The sequence below is a fragment of the Equus asinus genome, chromosome 4 (assembly GCF_041296235.1).
Source record: "Equus asinus isolate D_3611 breed Donkey chromosome 4, EquAss-T2T_v2, whole genome shotgun sequence".
Lineage (NCBI taxonomy): Eukaryota > Metazoa > Chordata > Mammalia > Perissodactyla > Equidae > Equus > Equus asinus.
Window position 1 is genome coordinate 105,255,812 of NC_091793.1, and position 20,115 is coordinate 105,275,926.

At 35.8% G+C, this 20,115-nt stretch overlaps 1 protein-coding gene across 5 annotated transcripts in view; it reads right to left on the bottom strand.

Moving 5' to 3' along the window:
* The window catches only part of SCN3A (sodium voltage-gated channel alpha subunit 3), a 115,410-nt gene that overhangs the window by 55,678 nt on the left and 39,617 nt on the right, over window positions 1–20,115 (bottom strand). For 3 of the 5 annotated variants that reach the window (XM_070508027.1, XM_070508031.1, XM_014860304.3), the window contains exons 6-12: window positions 13,894–14,022; window positions 13,122–13,213; window positions 12,041–12,313; window positions 11,770–11,833; window positions 6,719–6,860; window positions 5,405–5,611; window positions 555–845 (exon numbers count right to left, since the gene is read on the bottom strand). In XM_070508027.1, the coding sequence (XP_070364128.1) occupies window positions 555–845; window positions 5,405–5,611; window positions 6,719–6,860; window positions 11,770–11,833; window positions 12,041–12,313; window positions 13,122–13,213; window positions 13,894–14,022 (1,198 nt within the window). Of the gene's footprint in view, window positions 1–554; window positions 846–5,404; window positions 5,612–6,718; window positions 6,861–11,769; window positions 11,834–12,040; window positions 12,314–13,121; window positions 13,214–13,304; window positions 13,397–13,893; window positions 14,023–20,115 lie in introns of all 5 variants that reach the window. The other 2 variants (XM_070508032.1, XM_070508030.1) reach the window with 1 other exon arrangement.

Genomic DNA, 20,115 nt, shown 5'->3' on the forward strand with positions numbered 1-20,115 from the left:
TTTAGGTCATAATTTCATTCTAAAGTATCATAGTGTGACACCATATCAGCATATGGAGACTAAGACAGTAGAGTTCTCATATCAAAAGATAAAGGCAAAATCCAGAGACATTTCTTTTCAAAATCCATACATATGTTGCAGTCTCAAACTCAGACAATAAAAGCAGAAATCCATATGCAAAGAAAATAAGATCATTTGAGGTCTCAGAATGGAAAATGCAATCAAGAGATTGCAAAACCGTCTCACTGAAGAGAAAAGTTGCACAGCTTTCACCCCCTCCCCACCCCCATGAAAAAAAAGCAGATTAAGAAATGTGCTCTCACAATAGTGCAATGTTTAAAGCTGATACCTTACATTAAAAGTTACTAATGGTTTGATAAAAGTTCCTTTTAAAGACAAAAATTTATGATACAAATTTAAATAATTATATTAAATATTAGTTCCCTGTCCCTCATTAAAATCAGGTCTTACAGAAATATACCAAAACAAAACACAGCGGTTACAAAGCAATAGCTGTGACAAAACAAACTGGAGCACGTTGTGGAAAACTGTACCTGATGAGGAGAGTAGAATTTCTTGTCACTAGTCAGTCGGTTTCCATCCATGGAGAAGAGGAAGCTTCTTCTTTTGACACTGTCTTCAGATTCAGATTTGGGAAACCTGTCTGCCTCTCCTCTGTTGCCTCCTTCAAGATGCTCCCTCTGCCTTCTTTTCTTCCTTCGGTTCCTCCACTCCTTAGCACTTTTGGAGCTTAACTTTGATGCTTCTGAAGAACTTTCCAAAAGCTCTCCTAACCCTCCGATTCCACTGAAATCTCTCGAAGCTGCTGAGGCTGCTGCAACTGCCTGTTGAAAACAAAGCCAGGCACTGTTTAGAACATGGAACTTTGAAAACCGTTGACTAGGGTGTAAAGGTTGTCATTTAAGATATTAACTATGTGTGAAAATTACATCTTCTGATCATTTCATTGTGTTTTACTACAAGACTGTTTACTTAATAATGACAATTTTAAATTGTATAACGCAGTATGCTAGCCTATGCACTAAGGCAAGAAGAGTGTGGTTTGGCACATCTCCTGGAGAGTGTTTTTTTTTTAACTCTGTTGAGATTAACTTCATTTCAGAAGACAACTGTTCTCTGATCTTCTATACTTTAAAAGCAGATGTTCTCTTGGTAGTGGCTGCTGTTCTGATTACTATTCCAGTTCCATCCATAGGCGTGTTCCTCTCATATGTGATTGCGAACAAGTGAGTGGCATATTTTTTCCCTCTAAATCTAGGACAAAAGACTTTTTCTTTCCTTTTTTTTGTGAACTCACAGCATTTCAAGTGTCTTCTATTTTACCTCTAGATGGAAGTAGTGGGAATGTACTGGCTCGTTTATCCTCTTCCTTCATTTGAATTAAATTTAGCACTATAGTTCACATCCCTGGGGTCACGTTAATCCCAGCTATTAACATGATTAATTTATTACATAGCACTTTTAGTTTTAAATTTTTAAATGCTTATAAATTATGTATTATTACTAAAAATAATAACAAATGATTAACATATCAATCAATAAATACCAAAATAATCATTCAAGGGATTGTGAGAACTTCAAATATTTTCTCTCCACATTTCAGCACTAAGTATACATAAGCATTTTGAATTTCTGTGCCTATTACAGAAACACAGCCACGTCTGAGGTGAAACATGGGGAATGTTTTGTATTTTCATTTACATGAATAGTATTTTTAGACTGGAAATGATCTAACCACGACTAGAGAGGATATGAAACAACAATATAGTGCATATCAAGGTTGAGTTCTCATTATGTATATTCCTGTTTTTAAACATCATTACAGAAATGGAAATGATTAAATTATGAAGAGAATGATTCAACTCTTTACATATGTCATTACTGAATGCAAACAACTCCAATTTATCTACCATTTTCTCTATTTTCTCCACTAGACCATCAGCTAGATAGGAATATGTTTTTGTGCACCTTCCCTAGGCTGCAACTGACACAAAAAGGTTTCAGTAAATGTTTGGTGAATAAAGATGGAAAAAGGCATCACGCTGTCCATTGTCTCAGACACTGGGTTTGGGGTGGGGGAAGAACAAGACAGACTTAGGCTTGACTTTTCAAGATGTCATAAAAGACTGTGTGTCAGAGTGGTCTATATAATAGGAGCATATTTTAGGAATATGCTAAAGCATATTTTAGCATGAAGGTAAAACCCATTTATAATGCTTTGACAGCACGTTGTGCTTTACTTTTCTTCCTTCCTGAAGAGAAGCAAACCCTCCTAAGTAGTTTTCATTTCTGAATCTCATCTCAACTAAAATTTTGAAAAAAAGGTTTAAAACTAAAGGTGCTGTGATGCAAATTCTCTAGGATAAACCTGACTCCAGGGACGGGAACCATAGCGCTACATATAGTACTAAATATATGTGTTTGGGTAAGCAATACATAAAATGTAACACTGATATTTGTTTATATTGAATGCTATATTCATAAAGGAAACCCAGACCTAAGACTCCATATAAGACAATGCCTAGCATTTAAATGAAACATTAATTCAGAATTTGGATATTTATAGATTGCATATAGTCAGATAGCCAGATTTTTTATTGAATTCTTGATCATTATTATCACTTCTCATATCACCGATGATGAAAGATGAGAAATATTAAGGGCCCTTTATAAATATGAATAAGTTTAATAATATAAATATGTATAAAATAGAGTGAATAAATGAAGTACTTATCTGTAGCAAGTTAAATATAGTTTCATAGTGCTTGATACATGGGAGATACTACTTGTTGAAAGAATGAGTAGACATACATTCTTTTTTATCCAAATAAAGTCCTCAGTTCTCTTTTCCACTTTGTATAGACAAAAACACGCAACACACAGTGCCAATCATGTATTGACTTGTTTGTCATTAGAAACAAAGGAAGTGGTGGTAACATTCCCTTGCCATAATACTGAAACTCATGTTCATTTAAATCACTTCCGGAATGTGTTTTGCATAAGCCATGATTTCCCTACCTATTCTGGGTAACAGTTCGAATAACTCAAAACCAAAACAGATTTCTAAGGCAACAATGGTAACCTCCGACACAACACATTTTCTGCGTCACTCATCAACTCAAATCTGTCACTTGTTCCACTTCCATTGATTTGCCCATTCCCTTAAAGGCAGATGTTTCCTGTCACCTCCCATGTCTGTGTACCTGTTTATACACAGTTCTGTGACATGGCCAACGTCCTGCTTACTTAGACTGTGTTACCTTCACAACCAGCTTGCTGAATTCCTCTTGTAACAAATAACAGATATGTGCTTAATACTTACACAAGGAATAACATTTTCTTCTTCTTATAACATTTCTGTGTGATTCAAAATACGTTCTATAACTCATTGTATCTGTGTATCCTTAAAAAATAGAACCACATGACTACTTGTGATTATACTTTATTTTAAACATAAAATCCAGTTTCAAAATCCTATTCAAACCACAAGACATTAACTATATCTGTTTAGATTCTACCCCTAATTTTATTGGATCTCTGAAACGCCACTATTCCTAATTTTGTCCCAAAGCTTACTCTTAAATTTTCTATCAGACCAATATATACTGCTATGGGATGTACTACACTGGGCACTATTAAACATTTAAAGATCACAAATTAAATGCCAAACACGGTTATGATGATCTAGGACAAAACATTTGTTTCTTTGTCAGGTTTGTCTTTCACCATCTTTTAAAGTTGCACTTGATTTGTGAGTCCACTGAACTGAATATGTCATTTTTTTCATGTCTAAACAATGACTAGCACTAGGAGGTCCCTCAATGCATATTAAATAAAAATGGAAGTGATGCCAGGCTTCATGAAGCCGTCCACTAGATGATAACTTGTGAAGAATCGCAGGTGGTTAGCAAGACTCAAATTACACTGGAGCACCAGTGACCTTATGGTGGGCTAAGGCCCCTGCTCTTTCTCTGCCTCCAACCCCCTCCTTTGCTTCAACATTGTCTGTTTGCTGGTCAATGTTACCTGTGTTGTCAATAAGGAACTAAACGTGGTTCGGTACTGTGTCCTCCCAGTCAGTAGTAAAACACTGGGATGGTTACCCTGAGATCAATTTACATTTTTGTGTGAATGAAGCTAAAGCTGAGTCAAATCATGATTTGATCACTGGAATCCAATAACTCACTTTAAGTGAAAAGAACTGACATTTTTTAGCTGACCTAATTAGGATGTAGATAATTAGGTTCTTTAAACTTCTATTAGACATAGCGCACTTTTATTTCTAAATTAAAAAGATTATACTCTTTTAATTGATGCCATATTTTACCCTAAAGAGGCTGAATTTCAGAATACATTCTTACTCCTGTTCTGTGTGTCTGTGTAGCATTTTCAATCCCATTGCTCTGTCTATTTTTATAAATGATAATAGAATAATCCAATACTTTAAATTACAATTATACAGAACCCACAAAACATTTCCTATATATATCCCCATATGTATTTCCTATAACATTTATTTAAAACTTTGAAATAAAGAAATTCTTTTCTCTGTAAATAGCTACTTTATTTCATTTTCTTACAAATGTTTTATTTATAGCTACCTGAAATAAACTCTTAAATATTTGAAATATAGTAGAGCTTTCTGGCAAGCATGAGGTATATTTTATAAGATTTTCAAGTATCACCAAATGTATTAATAGCTTTCTTTATAAAAATCAATAAAATACAACCATCTTATTACTCTGTACCCAATGGCAGGATGAAAATAGCAAAACCAGCATGTTTAATGCCAAGTATATGGTTGGGCTGGGTAACCAGCTCAGCAATTCATTGTCAGATCCATATCTCACCCAAAAATGCCTCAGAAAAGGACCTACTGCTATATGGTGTGTATCTTCAGAGTAACTCATCTTTCAGAATTGTTAAAAATTTAAATTTTGAACCTAAAAATTTTAAGGATACATTATCATCCAAATAATGCTTTAAATAAATGGAACCATTCAGCAGAAAAAAAAATCACCGTGGATCAAAAGTCACAATGTATGAAAGTTATTTGGACTTCCACTTCTGGCCAAGGTATACTAACAGGGATCAGATTTGCTCTCCTGCCTGAAATAACCAACAAAGCAGACAAAATACATGTAACAATGGTTTTGAAGACAGTGCATGGATGGGGTATTGGATAGAATATTCGGAAGAATCTTCACTCAGTAGGAGGGAATAGTTAGCCTGAGACTAAACGTTGCTCTCGTTCTACCTAAGGGATCTTCAAAGGCTTGAAGATGCAAAAGAATCAAACTGTTTCTATGTAATGCAACTATGTTCTCAAATAAGGATCAATAATAATAATAATAAAGTTTTGCTTATTTTTTTTTCTCAGTACCTGAGCTTCTTCCTGTTGCTTTTTGAGCTGTTCGAGCATCTGCTGAAATTCGGCCTCTTTCTGTTCTGCCTCTTCCAGGGTGGCCTGATTCTGTTCCTCATAAGCCATGGCTACCACAGCCAGGATCAAATTCACCAAATAAAAAGAGCCCAAGAAAATCACCAGGACAAAAAATATCATGTATGTTTTTCCAGCTGCACGTAACGTCTAGGGAAAAAAGGGGTAATTTCATCAGGATTTTATATATTGTTCCCAAATAAAGATCTGATTACCATAAGTAGATAGCTGGGAGATGAATGCTTTTTAGCATCCAATGTATTTTGACCAAGATTTTTTTGGTGTTAAAATGCACACACATAGACACACATACACACACACACAAATAGTAAATTAAATTATCCGAGGCTTGACTGTAGTGTCATTTGATATAAACACACACATTTCAAATTAGTATATATTGGATATCCATATGAACCCTATTAAAGCACTTTTCTTAGAGTCCACAACACTGGGCAATGTTACAAATGAGAACACTACTTCCTTCAAAGCAGTTCCACTTCCACGGAAGCCGACTTTCCACACCATCTAGAGATAGGATCTTTCTTCCCTCCTCTTCTAGTCCCAATTAACTATAAGCTTAATTTGAAATTTTTATATAATTTATTTTTAAAATCTTTTCACATGTTTTTTTTCTATTCACAACTAGATTGTAAACTCAAAATCATGAACATCCTTTCATTCTCCATAGTCCCTAACAAAGTGTCTTTCATAAAGCAGCTCTCAATATACATGTACTGGCTGAATGAACAATTGGGATCCTAGGCACAAGCGTTTTATACTGGACCCTCCTGTGTATTCTAGACTGTTATAAGCAAGTATCCTTACTTGCTTCATTCCAGATGTGCTCATAACATTAAATCCCGTGCATGTTAATTTGATCCTTACTGCTGTGGTCTGAATGCTTGTGTCCTAAAATTCATATGTTGAAATTCTAATGCCCAATGTGATGGTTTTAGAAGGCGAGGCCTTTGGAAGGTACTTAGGTCATGAGGGTGGAGCCCTTAATAATGGGATTAGTGCCTTATAAAAATAGCCTCCAGAGAGATCTCTAACCCCCTCCACCAGGTGACAATACAGCAACAAGTTATTAGCTTATGAACCAGCGAGAGGGCTCTTGCCAGAACTCCACCAAGTTAGTGTCTTGATCTTGGACTTCCCAGCCTCCAGAACTGTAAGCAGTAAATCTCTGTTATTTATAAGCTACCCAGTCTGTGGTATTTTGTTGTAGCAGATCAAACGGACTCAGACACTCACCAACTGGTAAAGGTTCTCCCAGTAGTCTTGAGTCATGAGTCGAAATAGAGACAAGAAAGCCCAGCTAAAGGTGTCAAAGCTCGTGTAGCCATAGTTGGGGTTTCTACCAGCCTTCACACAGATGTATCCTTCTGGACACTGGCTATAAAACAGAGAAATGGAGCTGGGGTCAGCATAGCAATTATAGCTATTTCAATCAATCTTGATTTATGGGAATTGTCAAAACCCAGAGTTGCTGTCATGAATTTTCTTGCCTTCATTTCCAGAGCACTTTAGGTAATTGCTCACAGTGAGACTATTAGCAGATGAAATTTATTAGGAAAACCAATAGAAAACTTAGGTGCAAAGGAATCAGATTTATAGACATTTAGAATGGCAGAGAGGCAGCAACCACACGCTTCTGCCTCTGACACCATCAATACGCTGCTCTTTACAAAGTGGCAAAAATCAATGATTAAAAAAGAAAAACCAGAAAACAGCCAAAGGATAGGGAACCACGTAATGAGGTACTGCCATAGCTACTTCTGTAGAATTTTCTCAAATAAAATTTATATTTTAGAACAATTTTAGATTTACCAAAAAATTGCAGAGAGTACAGACATGCCCAGTTTCCCCTATTATTAACATCTTATATTGGTATGGTACATTTCAATCAATATTGATACATTGTTATTAAGCAAAGTCCATATTTTATTCGGATTTCCTCAGTTTTTACCCCCATATCCTTTTTCTGTTCCAGGATGCCATCCAGGACACCATGTTACGTTTAGTCATCACGTCTCTTTAGACTCCTCTTCACTGTGACAGTTTCTCAGACTTTCCTTTTTTTGATGACCTTGATAGTTTTGAGTAGTACTGGTCAGGTGTTTTGAAGAATGTCCTTCAAATGAGATTTGTCTGATGTTTTTCCCATGATTAGATTGGAGTAATGGATTTTGGGGAGGAAGACCACAGAGGTAAAGCACCATTGCCATCACATCCTATCAAGGGTACAGTACGTACCTCAATGTGGCTTATCACTGTTGATGCTAACTTTCGTCACCTGACTTATAGTGCTTGTCAGCTTTATCTGCTGTAAATTTGTCTTTTTTTCCTTCTTTTTCCATACTGAACCCTTTGGAATAAAGTTACTATGTCCAGCCCACACACAAGGAGTGGGGAGTTATAATCCACCTTCTTAAGAGCAGAGCATGTACATAAATTATTCGTAATTCTCCTGCATGAGAGATTTGTCTATTATTTCTCATTTATCTATCTACTTATCTATCTATCCATTTATTCAATCATTTATTTATATGAGTATGTACTCATGGATATTGATTTTCTAATTTGAATTATAATACAATTATATTTTATTTATTTTGTTGCTCAAATTATTTCAGTTTTGGCCATTGGAAACTTTTTAAGTTGACTCTTGTATATCTTTGACACAACCCCATGGCTATATGTATGTTTTGCTTTGTTTTGCTTTTTAGCATTTTCTTACTTTCTGGCACTACAAGATGCTCCAGGCTCATCTTTTATATCTCCTGCCCTAGTCCTAGAATCAGCCATTTCTCCAAGGCACGCTTGTTCTTTTCCTGGAGAATGGTATTAGAAACCAAGGTCTGGGTGCTCACTGTGTTTGTTGCTAAGGTGGTGTCATTGCTTCTAGGCTTTCAGGTGACAGAACTGATATATGAACAGATATATCAGATCTTGGTTTCTAATACAATACATATGTTTCTATACATAAATATCTAAGCCTAGGTTAAGCTAAACCTGAGGTCATACTCATGTCTCCAACTCTAATTCATTACCACACGATCATTCTAGACTCTTCTCTTTGCTTATCTGCAACCTCTCACTCCCAAAGTGAGTTACTGGGTGTCTGTCATCTGCCACCCATATACTTAATTACTCAACACCAGTATACATGCAAGGTTGTTTCAGGATTGTTAATCCATCCTGCCATGGGAAACAACTTTATCAACTAGAACACAGTTCCTTTTGCCTTTAGTCTTACAGACTCCACTCATTTCCAAAGTTACTTAGATTGGCACCTATTCCCACACCTCCTTCAGTGAGATTATTTTATACATTTTAAATACATTTAGATACTTTTGTCACATTCTATATTTTAACCTAGCATCCACCAATTTCACAAATGATTTTTTAAAAATTTGCATACACTATTCTCTCTCTGTGCTGTAAAGATCTATGAGATTTGACAAATGCCTTATGTTCACCATTACAGAAACATGCAGAATAGTTTCTCCACCCTAAAAAATCCCCTGTGCTTCATCTAGTCAACCACATGCCCTGAACCACTGGAAAACACTGATCTTTTTATCATCTCTGTTATTTATCTTTTCCAGAATGTCATGTAAGTGGATTGTACAGAATGTAGCTTTTTCTGATTGGCTTTTTTTTTTTCACATATGCAATTAAGGGTCATCAATTCTTTTTTTTTTTTTATGTAAGGAAGATTGGCCCTGAGCTAACATCTGTGCCAATCTTCCTCTATTTTGTATGTGAGTCACTACCACAGCATGGCTTGATGAGTGGTGTAGGTCTGCACCTGGGATCTGAACTGGCGAACCCAGGCCACCAAAGCGGAGCATGCCAAACTTTAACCACTACCCTCCCAGGCGAGCCCTTATTCATCAATTCTTTTTGTGGCTTGACAGCTCATTTCTTTTTATCACTAAATAATGTTTCATTGTATGAGTGTCCCACAGTTTATCCATTGACTTGTTGAAGGATATATTGATTGCTTCTAGTTTCTTCTGATTATGAATACAGCTGCTATAAATATTCATGTGTAGGTTTTTGTGTGGACATAAATTTTCAAATTAATTGGCTAAAGACCTAGTTGAGCAATGGTAAGACTGTTTATTTTGTAAGAAACTGCTAAATTGTCTTCCAAAGTGACTATACTATTTTGCATTCCCACCAGCAGCGAATGAGAGTTCCTGTTGTTTCGCACGCTCATCAGCAGTTGGCTTTTGTCAGTCTTTATGGACTTTAGACATTCTAATAGGTTTATAGTGAAAACTCCTTATTATTTAAATTTTCAATTCCATATGACAAATGATGTTTAGCATCTTTATATATCCATATTAGCCATCTGTATATATTCTTTTGTAAGATGTGTGCTCAGGTTGTTGTCCATTTTTAAATTGTTACTTGTTTTCTTATTGTTGAGTTTTAAGAGTGCTTTGTCTATTTTGGATACAAGTCCTTTATCAGATATATGTTTTGCAAATATTTTCTCCCAATCTGTGGCTTGCCTTTTCATTCCTTTTACAGTGTCTTTGCAGAGAAGAAGTTTTTAATTTTGATAAAGTCCAACATCAATTTTTTCTTTCATGGATTGTGCTATTGGTGTTATATTTAAAAACTCATCACCAAATCTGAAGTCACGTAGATTTTATCCTACGTTTTCTTAAAGAAGTTTTATAGTTTTGCATTTTATATTTAGGTCTCTGATTTACTTTGAGTTAATTTTTTTTGTAAGGTGTAAGATCTGTATGTAGGCTCATTTCTTTGCATGTGGATCTCCAATTGTTCCAGCACCATTTGTTGAAAAAATTTTCCTGTCTCCACTGAATTGCATTTTCTTCTTTGTCTAAAAGTAATTGATTATATTTGTATGGGTCTAACTTTTTGGCTCTCTCTTCTGTTTATTGATCTATAAATCTGTTCTTTCCCAAATACCATACTATCTTGATTACGATAGCCTTATAGGAAGTCTTGAAATTGGGTAGATTTCTTTAGAATTTCATTTGACATTGAATAATAGAGTGCCTATCAGTTTTACCATGTAAATTACCTAACCCATGGTAGGTACTCAATAAAGGGAAGTGATTATTATGGTTTAATAGGATTAAAGCATGCATTAACCAATCTTATCCAAAATTTTATCTAGGCTTTTACATTAACCACAATAATAAAAAATAATAGCTGACATGCAATAAATGCTTATGATGAACCAGGTGCTAGTACACCTGCTTTATGTATTAATTAATTGCCATAACAACCCTAAGAGAGAGACAATATTACTCTCTCCATTTTAGAAATAAACTGAGATACAGAGAGCTTAGGACACTTTTCCAAGGTCAAAGAGTCTGTAAACGGTGGAGTTAGGATTTGAACCCAGGTATACATGAAGCCTAGAACCTATGCTCTTATTCACTAGAGTCTTCTAAGAAAGGTTGGGAAAACTATCAGGAAATGAAATTTCTCCAAAGATGCATCTTTATAACTGGTATGTGTTTTCAATAATTCTCATAGATCTTTGTGGCCACACCAGGTTTCCCATTTTCTAGGATGACTCAAAATACATTCTGTGTAAGTTCTGTGGTCTAAGAGTCACTTACTATTGCTATCTCTTGGCTTCTAAAAATATTCACTCTCTATCTTGACTTAAAATTAATTTACAATACTCTTGGGAAAATATGTTGTGTGAGAGGATAGCAGGATGACTAAGGTATTATAATATCTCTTATTGTGGAATGTGACCAAAAAGAACTGTTCAGTATGCAGACTCAGATTTGGACATGCCTTTACATATATCTACCCCTTGGATTCTTTGCACACAGGGTTTCACGCTATTTCAAGAATACTTAAGTCTCTCAAAGCACTTTCCCAGTAGGGCTTGCACCCTGAAAACCGTGTTAAATTCTGGATCTTTCCCAGCCATAGCAATACTCATCCCATCAACACATACCTACACCAATCATAATGTGTCCATCTTGTAATTCCTTCTCTTTATTTTTTAAAAAGCTCTGATGGGTTTACAGAAAAGACAGACTTTATGCCTTCACATTTTGGAGCAATAATTCAGGTATATCTTAACTGAAATTCTGGAGAAAAGGTCTTCGCCCAAAGGGATGATCTTGATGGCTGTGAGTTTAGAACTGATAGCAATCCAGTACGACAGAGATGCTACTTCCTAGCTAGGCAGCACCACTCTTTATTATATAAATGTAAGGCTACCTTTGTATATTTTTTTCCTATTCTCTTTTTTTAAAAGTGTTCCACATCTTTCAAAAAAATTTGTTCCTTACCCTGCATCTGAGCCATTTCCACAGAGTAATGGGTCTTTTTGTCCATCCAAAACGTAAAAGTGACCTGTTAATATAAAGAATAAACTATTTCATTTCATATCAATCCTACTGATATTAAGAATAAATGAGAGTTAGACTACCTCAGTTACTTCCAAAGTGGACAATAATAAAGTATATTTACAAAGATGGCTTCACACCCACAGCCTCAACTATTGATACTTGAGAACTCATTCAGCAACACTACGGTTAAAAATGTAGCAATATTTCTTACTGTCATCTTCAATGTACTCCTTCCAGTTAAATGTGCTCATTGTTACATTAACAAATGTCCCGTTTGAATGCATTGTGCCATTAAAGTAGGAAATGGTGTTGGTTTCAAAGGCAGAATTGCTTGGGGGCCATTGCAAGCATTTATTCCGCAGGTTGCCCATGAACAGCTGCAGACCGATTAGAGCAAACACGCTCAGACAGAACACGGTCAAGATCATGACGTCAGAAAGCTTCTTCACGGACTGGATCAGGGCGCCCACAATGGTCTTTAACCCTGAGGAAAGATAATGATAGGTCAGCTGAGGAAGAGTGCCATACGTCTTCTTAATAGTCACACACATTCTCTACCCACAAACAATTGCTTGGCTGTTTAGACACCAAAACTATATGGACAGCCAGATGGTTTTGGAAATAGATGAAGAGCAGATTTCATTTATGAACAGTGTGTTTTCTGGAGGTTCAAAATGAAATTGTAAATACCTAGGCAGGAAGGTTTTTCGTGCTGCCACCACATCTAAAGATGGACCTGAGCTATTTTTCATTTCAGATTTTGTGATTCATAAGGCTATTTCCCTTCAAACCATTCTTTATACTAGCCCCCAAGTAGCAAATGATTTAGAGGAGAAAAGAATTTTAAAATAATAAAAATCCCATGCCATGTGCATGCTGTTCAATAAGAATTTTTTCTCCTTTATAAAAGGAGATCCATTTTCAAAATAGATCTGTAGTGAATGGTAAAATCCAAATCAGTTAGTAAAGCCATGGTAGCGAAGCTTTTTCAGAATGTAAGAGAAAACTTTATGTCATAAATGCAAAAGAGAAAAAAAAGAGAGAGAGAGAAAAACTAGTATTTTTTTATAGACATCTCATGCAATTGTTTGTTAAACTCAAAGGCTGACTTTATAAATAAGTATGTATTTTCTAAAATGTTAGGAACTGAGCTGCACTGAAACATCATCTGGCATCTTGAATGTGATAAACAAGAATGACAAGCAACAAGGCTAATGTTATAAGTGTGATTTCAACCTCAATATTATTGTAGTATATTTAAAGTCAGCCTCGGTGTTTAACCTCGCTCTCACCTGGAATGACAGAAATTGTTTTCAATGCTCGGAGAACTCTGAATGTTCTCAACGCTGAGACATTGCCCAGGTCCACAAACTCTGTCACATATCTGTAATAGGGAGTTCACACACAAACACAATAACACACAAGAAAAGTTGGAGATATAAGGGGCCTACCATCTCAGACCAGTTTCTTCTTACCTGGAATTACAGAAATAGTTTTCAGAGCTCTCAAGACTCTGAAAGTTCGAAGAGCTGAAACATTGCCTAGGTTTACAAATTCTGTTACATACCTGTAGAATTAAATCAGAGTTACTGATAGTTTTGGCAACGTTTATACTAAAGAAAGAATTAATGCTGGATTTGGCATATAGAGCCCCTTGAGATTAACAAATGGAATTGCTGTAGACCTCAGGGTGCCATATGCTGAAAGCTGCTTTTAAGGAATGAAATTTTGTTGCTTTATTTCAATATAATTTTGACTAATATGAATAAATTTGTTTGCAAAACTATCAAAGTACAGTTGGTGGTATTAAATTATAGTCAATGAATAACTTCATTTTGATGAAGTGGAAGACTATATGATATGAAAGTAATTCCATTTATTGCTCATTTATCAGATATATTTACCTTGCAATATCTATTCTAATATATATTCTCTAAATATATGAGGCATATAGTTTATTTGGCTAATAAGCAAACTCTACATTTAAAATATGTCACAACAACCTGGTTTATGCTACAATTATTTTCATTTCTTTGAGCTTAACAAGTTTTCAGAAATACTCACGCCATCACAATGACACTGAAATCCAACCAGTTCCATGGATCACGAAGGAATGTAAAATCTTCTAAGCAAAACCCTCTTGCCAAAATTTTTATAAGTGACTCAAAGGTATAGATTCCAGTGAATGTGTACCTAGGAAAAACATCAAAACAAAAATCAACAATTTTGTTTGAACTGTTAAAATAGATTTTTTAACATATTGCAAATCTTATCTTTCTGTGGTTTTTCGATTCACTAAAATCATATTCCTTATTTCCACCTACTGACAAATCTACTATTAATCTTACAAGCCCAAGTAAAGGGTTAAACTGAAGAGATAATATCTTCTAAACAAGAATCTGATCTTGTTTAGCTATTTTGGTTTTAGAATAATAGTTTCATGTGTTTTATGGATAATCATCAAGCTGCCCTCTAGATCAATGTTGTTCCATAGAAATACAATGCAAGTGACATACATAGTTTTCAAATTTCTAGTAGCCAAATAAAAAAGAAGGAACAAGTGAACTTAATTTTCACATTATATTTTACTTAACACAATATATCTAAAATATCATTTCAACAATTAAGACTAGCCAAATTTCAAGTTTTGGTAGCCACATGTAGCTAGTGTCTCTCTCATTGGACAGTACATCTATAGAGGCAACACTTCTTGGATTCATCTATTTATAATAAAGTATTTCATTCAGGAGGTAATGTCAGCATCACGGTGGAGTGAGCGCTTCCCTTAGACTCTCCCAAGATACAATGAAAAGAACATTCATATGCTAACAGAGGACATTCACAGAACACAAAAGATGTTTGAGAGACCCAGGCAGCCATACATCTGAAGATTGAGGTGCTAGACCCTCCAGAGGAAGTGGAAAGAGGTAAGAGGGTCTCCTTTCTCTCCCCAAGTAGCAGCAACCCAGGGTGTGGCACCATGGGTGGCTCTGAGAGGAGAGGGGGGAGGGGTGGCCCTCCACAGGAACACATTCACTCTCCAAGTTCCCTAACAGACCATGGGAAAGCCCCCCACAGGTGACTAAACTATTTCAGGGGTGTTTTCATCAAGCCAGCACCCCAGGAGAGCAGATAGTGAGAGCAGAGCAAGAATGCCCCCAGGATTGCACAGGTGAAAGAAAGAGCCCTTCCCCCTACTTGGCACTCCAGCTTAGCCAGTCAGCCAGAGTGCCCATGTATCTGATAGTAAAGCAGCAGCTGTGAGCAAGTGAGTTGGGGGGTCCCAGTGTGCTCAGAATACACAGCTCTTGACCCTCCCCCAGTGGCAGCAGGTGGAATCTGTGATCAGATACTATCACTATGCAGAGGCACAAATCGACACCAACAAACAGTATGAAAAAATATATTAATATACTCCCGACCAGAAGGAAAATGACAAGCACCTAGAAGTCAATCCTGAAGGCACAGAAATCTATTTGAAAAAACCAATGAGTTACAAGAAAATACAGATAGTTCAATGAAATCAGGAACTCCTTCACAAAAGAGATTGAAGCTATAAAGAAAAAACAATCAGAAACATTGGAGACGAAAAGCACAATAGATTAAATAAAGAAAAATCTGGACACCTTGAATAAAAGAGCTGATGTTATGGAGGAGAGACGTAGCAGTCTGGAGGACAGAAATATAGAAATGCTTCAGAAGGAGGAGGAGAGACAACTAAGACTAAAAAGAAATGAAGAAATTCTCCAAGAAATATCCAACTCAATTAGGAAATGCAACATAAGAATTATAGGTATTCCAGCAACAGAAGAGAAGGATAATGGAGCAGAAAGCTTGTTCAAGGAAATAATTGCTCAGAACTTCCCAATCGTAGGGGAGGAGCTGGAAATATAAGTGAAAGAAGCCAATAGAACTTCCAATTACATCAATGCAAAAAGACCTTCTCCAAGGCATATACTAGTAAAGCTGGCAAAAATAAATGACAAAGAAAAAATATTAAGAGGAGCAAGGCAGAAGAAAATAACTTACAAAGGAACCCTTATCAGGCTTTCAGCAGATTTCTCAACAGAAATCTTACAGACTGGGAGAGAGTGGAATGATATATTCAAAACTCTGAAAGACAAAAATTTTCAGCCAAGAATACCCTATCCAGTGAAAATATCCTTCAGATATGATGGAGAAATAAAAACTTTCCCAGATAAACAAAAGCTAAGGGAGATCATCACCACAAGATCCCCCCCACCACCACAAGAAATACTCAAGAAGCCCCTTGTACCTGAAAAAAAAAGAGAAAGAGTTTACAAACCCTTGAGTAAGGAGACAAATAGGTGGTCAAAATCAGAAAATTGCAACTCTCTATCAGAACAGGTTAACAAACACTTAATTATAACATTAAAGATAAAGGGAAGGAAAACATCAAAAATAAATATAATCTCATTTTAACCACAAACTCACCATACAAGATGGACTAAGTTGTAACAATAATAACTTAGAAGGGGGAAGAGGAAAGGGATGGAATCAGAATATTCTAAGCAAATAAGAGGCTATCAGAAAATGGACTATCTCATCTACGAGATTTTTAATACAAACTTCATGGTAACCACTAAACAAATAATCAGAACAGAGACACAAATGATAAAGAGAAAACTAAGAAAACCATCACAGAGAACTACCAAACTGAATTGGCAGGCCAAAATACACAGAACAAGAAACAAGGAGAATGCAGAAGAACCAGAAAATGAGCAATAAAAAGGCAGAATTAAGCCTTCACATACCAACAATCACTCTAAATGTAAATGGATTGAATTCTCCAATCAAAAGACACAAAGTGGCGGGATGGATTGAAAATCAAGACCCAACAATAAGCTGCCTCCAGGAAACACATCTCAGTTCTAAAGACAAACACAGGCTCAGAGTGAAGGGATGGAAGATGATACTCAAAGCTAATGGCAAACAAAATAAAGGATGTGTTGTCTTACTTATATCAGACAAAGTAGACTTCAAGACAAAACAGGTAATGAGACACAAAGAGGGGAAGTATATAATGATCAAAGGGACACTCCACCAAGAACACATAACACTTACAAATATATATGCACCCAACACAGGAGCACCAAAGTACATAAAGCAACTATTAACAAACCTAAAAGGAGATATTAACAACAGCACAATAATAGTAGGGGACCTTAACACCCCACTTACATCAATGGATAGAGCATCCAGACAGAAAGTCAACAAGGGAACAGAGGATTTAAATGAAAAACTAGACCAGATGGACTTAATAGATAGATAACAGAACACTCCATCAAAAAACAACAGAATACACATTCTTCTAAAGTGCACATGAAATATTCTCAAGAATAGACTGTATTTTGGGTAACAAAGGAAGCCACAATAAATTTAAGAAGATTGAAACCATATCAAGTACCTTTTCTGACCACAACACTATGAAACTAGAAATCAACTACAGGAAAAATTCTGGGAAAGTGACAAACATGTGGAGACTAAACAAACTACTGAACAACCAATGGATCATTGAAGAAATTAAAGGAGAAATCAAAAAATATCTGGAGACAAATGAGAATGAAAATACACCATACCAACTCATATGGGATGCATCAAAAATGGTCCTACACAGGAAATGCATAGCAATACAAGCTCACCTTAACAAACAACAAAAATCTCAAATAAGTAATCCTTTTGTTTTTTACACATTTTTCTTTAAGTATGCCCCCCCTTTTTTTTGGTGAGGAAGATTGGCCCTGAGCTAACATCAGTTGCCAATCTTCCTTTTTTTATTTCCCTCCACAGCCCCAGTACATAGTTGTCTACCCTAGTTGTAAGTCATTCTAGTTCCTCTATCTGGGGTGCCACCACAGCATGGCTTGAGAACACTGCTAGGTCCGTGCCAGGATCTGAACCAGTGAACCCCAAGCTGCCAAAGTGGAGCATGCAAACTTAACCACTTGGCCTTGGGGACAGCCCCTTAAATAAGCAATCTTAAACTACACCTAACAGAATTAGAAAAAGAAGAAGAAACAAAGACCAAAGTCAGCAGAAGGAGGAAAATAATAAAAAATTGGAGCGGAAATAAATGAAATTGAAATTTAAAAATCAGTAGAAAGGATCAATGAGACAAAGAGCTGGTTCTTTGAGAAGATAAATAAAATTGCCAAGCCCTTAGCCAGACTCACTAACTGAAAAAGAGAGAAGCCTCACATAAATAAAATTATAAATGAAACAGGACAAATTACAATGGATACTACAGATATACAAAGGATTATAAGAGAATACTATGAAAAAATATATGCCAACAAATTGGACAACCTAGAAGAATGAATAAATTCTTAAACTTATACAGCCTCCCAAAACTGAACCAAGAAGAAATAGAGAATCTGAATAAACCAATCACAAGTAGAGACTGAAACAGTAATCAAAACACTCCCAAAAAACAAAAGTCCAGGACCAGACGGCTTCTCTGGAGAATTCTGCCAAAACAAACATTCAAAGAAGATTTAATACCTATCCTTCTCAAACTATTCCAAAAAATTGAGGAAGATGGAACACTTCCTAACACATTCTACGAGGCCAATATCACCCTGATCCCAAAGCCAGACAAGGACAACATAAGGAAAACTACAGGCCAATATTGCTGATGAACTTAGACGCAGAAATCTTTAACAAAATATTACCAAACTGAATACAACAACAGATTAGAAAGATCATACACCTTGACCAAGTGGGATTTATATGAGGGACACAGGGATGGTTCAATATCTGCAAATCAATAAATGTGATATGCCATGTTAACAAAATGAGGAATAAAACCACATGATTGCCTCAGGAATAGAGAAAGCATTTGATAGGATCCAAGATCCATCTATGACAAAAACTCTCAATAAAATGCGTATAGAAGGAAATACCTCAACATAATAACGGCCCTATATGACAAACCCACAGTCAACATCATACTCAATGGGGAAACATGGAAAGCCATCCCTCTGAGAACAAGAACAAGACATGGGTGCCCACCCCTGCCCCTCTTATTCAACATAGCACTGGAGATTTTGGCCAAAGCAATTAGGCAAGAAAAAGAAATAAAAAGAGTCCTACTAGGCAATGAAGAAGTAAAACCCTCGCTGTTTGCAGATGACATGATTTTACATATAGAAAACCCTAAAGAATCCATCAGAAAACTATTAGAAATAATCAACAACAACAGCAAAGCTGCAGGGTAGAAAAACAACTGACAAAAATCAGTTGCATTTCTACACTCTAATAATGAACTAACAGAAAGAGAACTCAAGAAAACAATCCCATTTACAATCACAACAAAAAGAAAAAAATATCTAGGAATAAATTTAACCAAGGAGGTGAAAGACCTATACAATAAAAACCATTAGACATTATTGAAGTAAATTAATGATGACACAAAGAAATGTAAAGATAATGCATGCACATGGATTGGAAGAATAAATATAGTTTAAATGTCCATACTACCTAAAGTAATCTACAGATTCAATGCAATCTCTATAAGAATTCCAATGACAGTCTTCACAGAAATAGAACAAAGAATCCTAAAATTCATATGGGGCATCTAAAGATCATGAATAGCTAAAGCAATCCTGAGAAAAAAGAACAAAGCTGGAAGCATCACAATCCCTGACCTCAAAGTATACTACAAAGATATAGTAATCAAAATAGCATGGTACTGGTGCAAAAACAGATACATAGATCAAAGGAACAGAATTGAAATCCTGGAAATAAAACCACACATCTATAGACAGCTAATCTTCGACAAAGGAGCTGAGAATAAACAATGGAGAGAGTAAGGTCTCTTCAATAAATGGTGTTGGGAAAACTGGACAGTCACATGCAAAAAAATGAAAATAGACCATTATCTTTCACCATACACAAAAATTAACTCAAAATGGATCAAAGACTTGAAGGTAGGACCTGAAACCGTAAAACTCCTAGAAAACAATTTAGGCAATCCACCCTTTGGCATCAGTCTTAGAAGGATGTTTTCGAATACCTTATCTACTCAAACAAGGGAAACAAAACAAAAAATAAACAAGTGGGACTTCATCAGACTAAAGAGCTTCTGCAAGGCAAAGGAAATCATGAACAAAATGAAAAGACCACCCACCAACTTGGAGGAAATATTTGCCAATCATATATCCGACAAGGGGTTAATCTCCAAGATATATAAAAAAACTCACACAACTGAACAACAAAAAAGCAAACAACTCAATCAATAATTGGGTAGAGGATATGAACAGACAT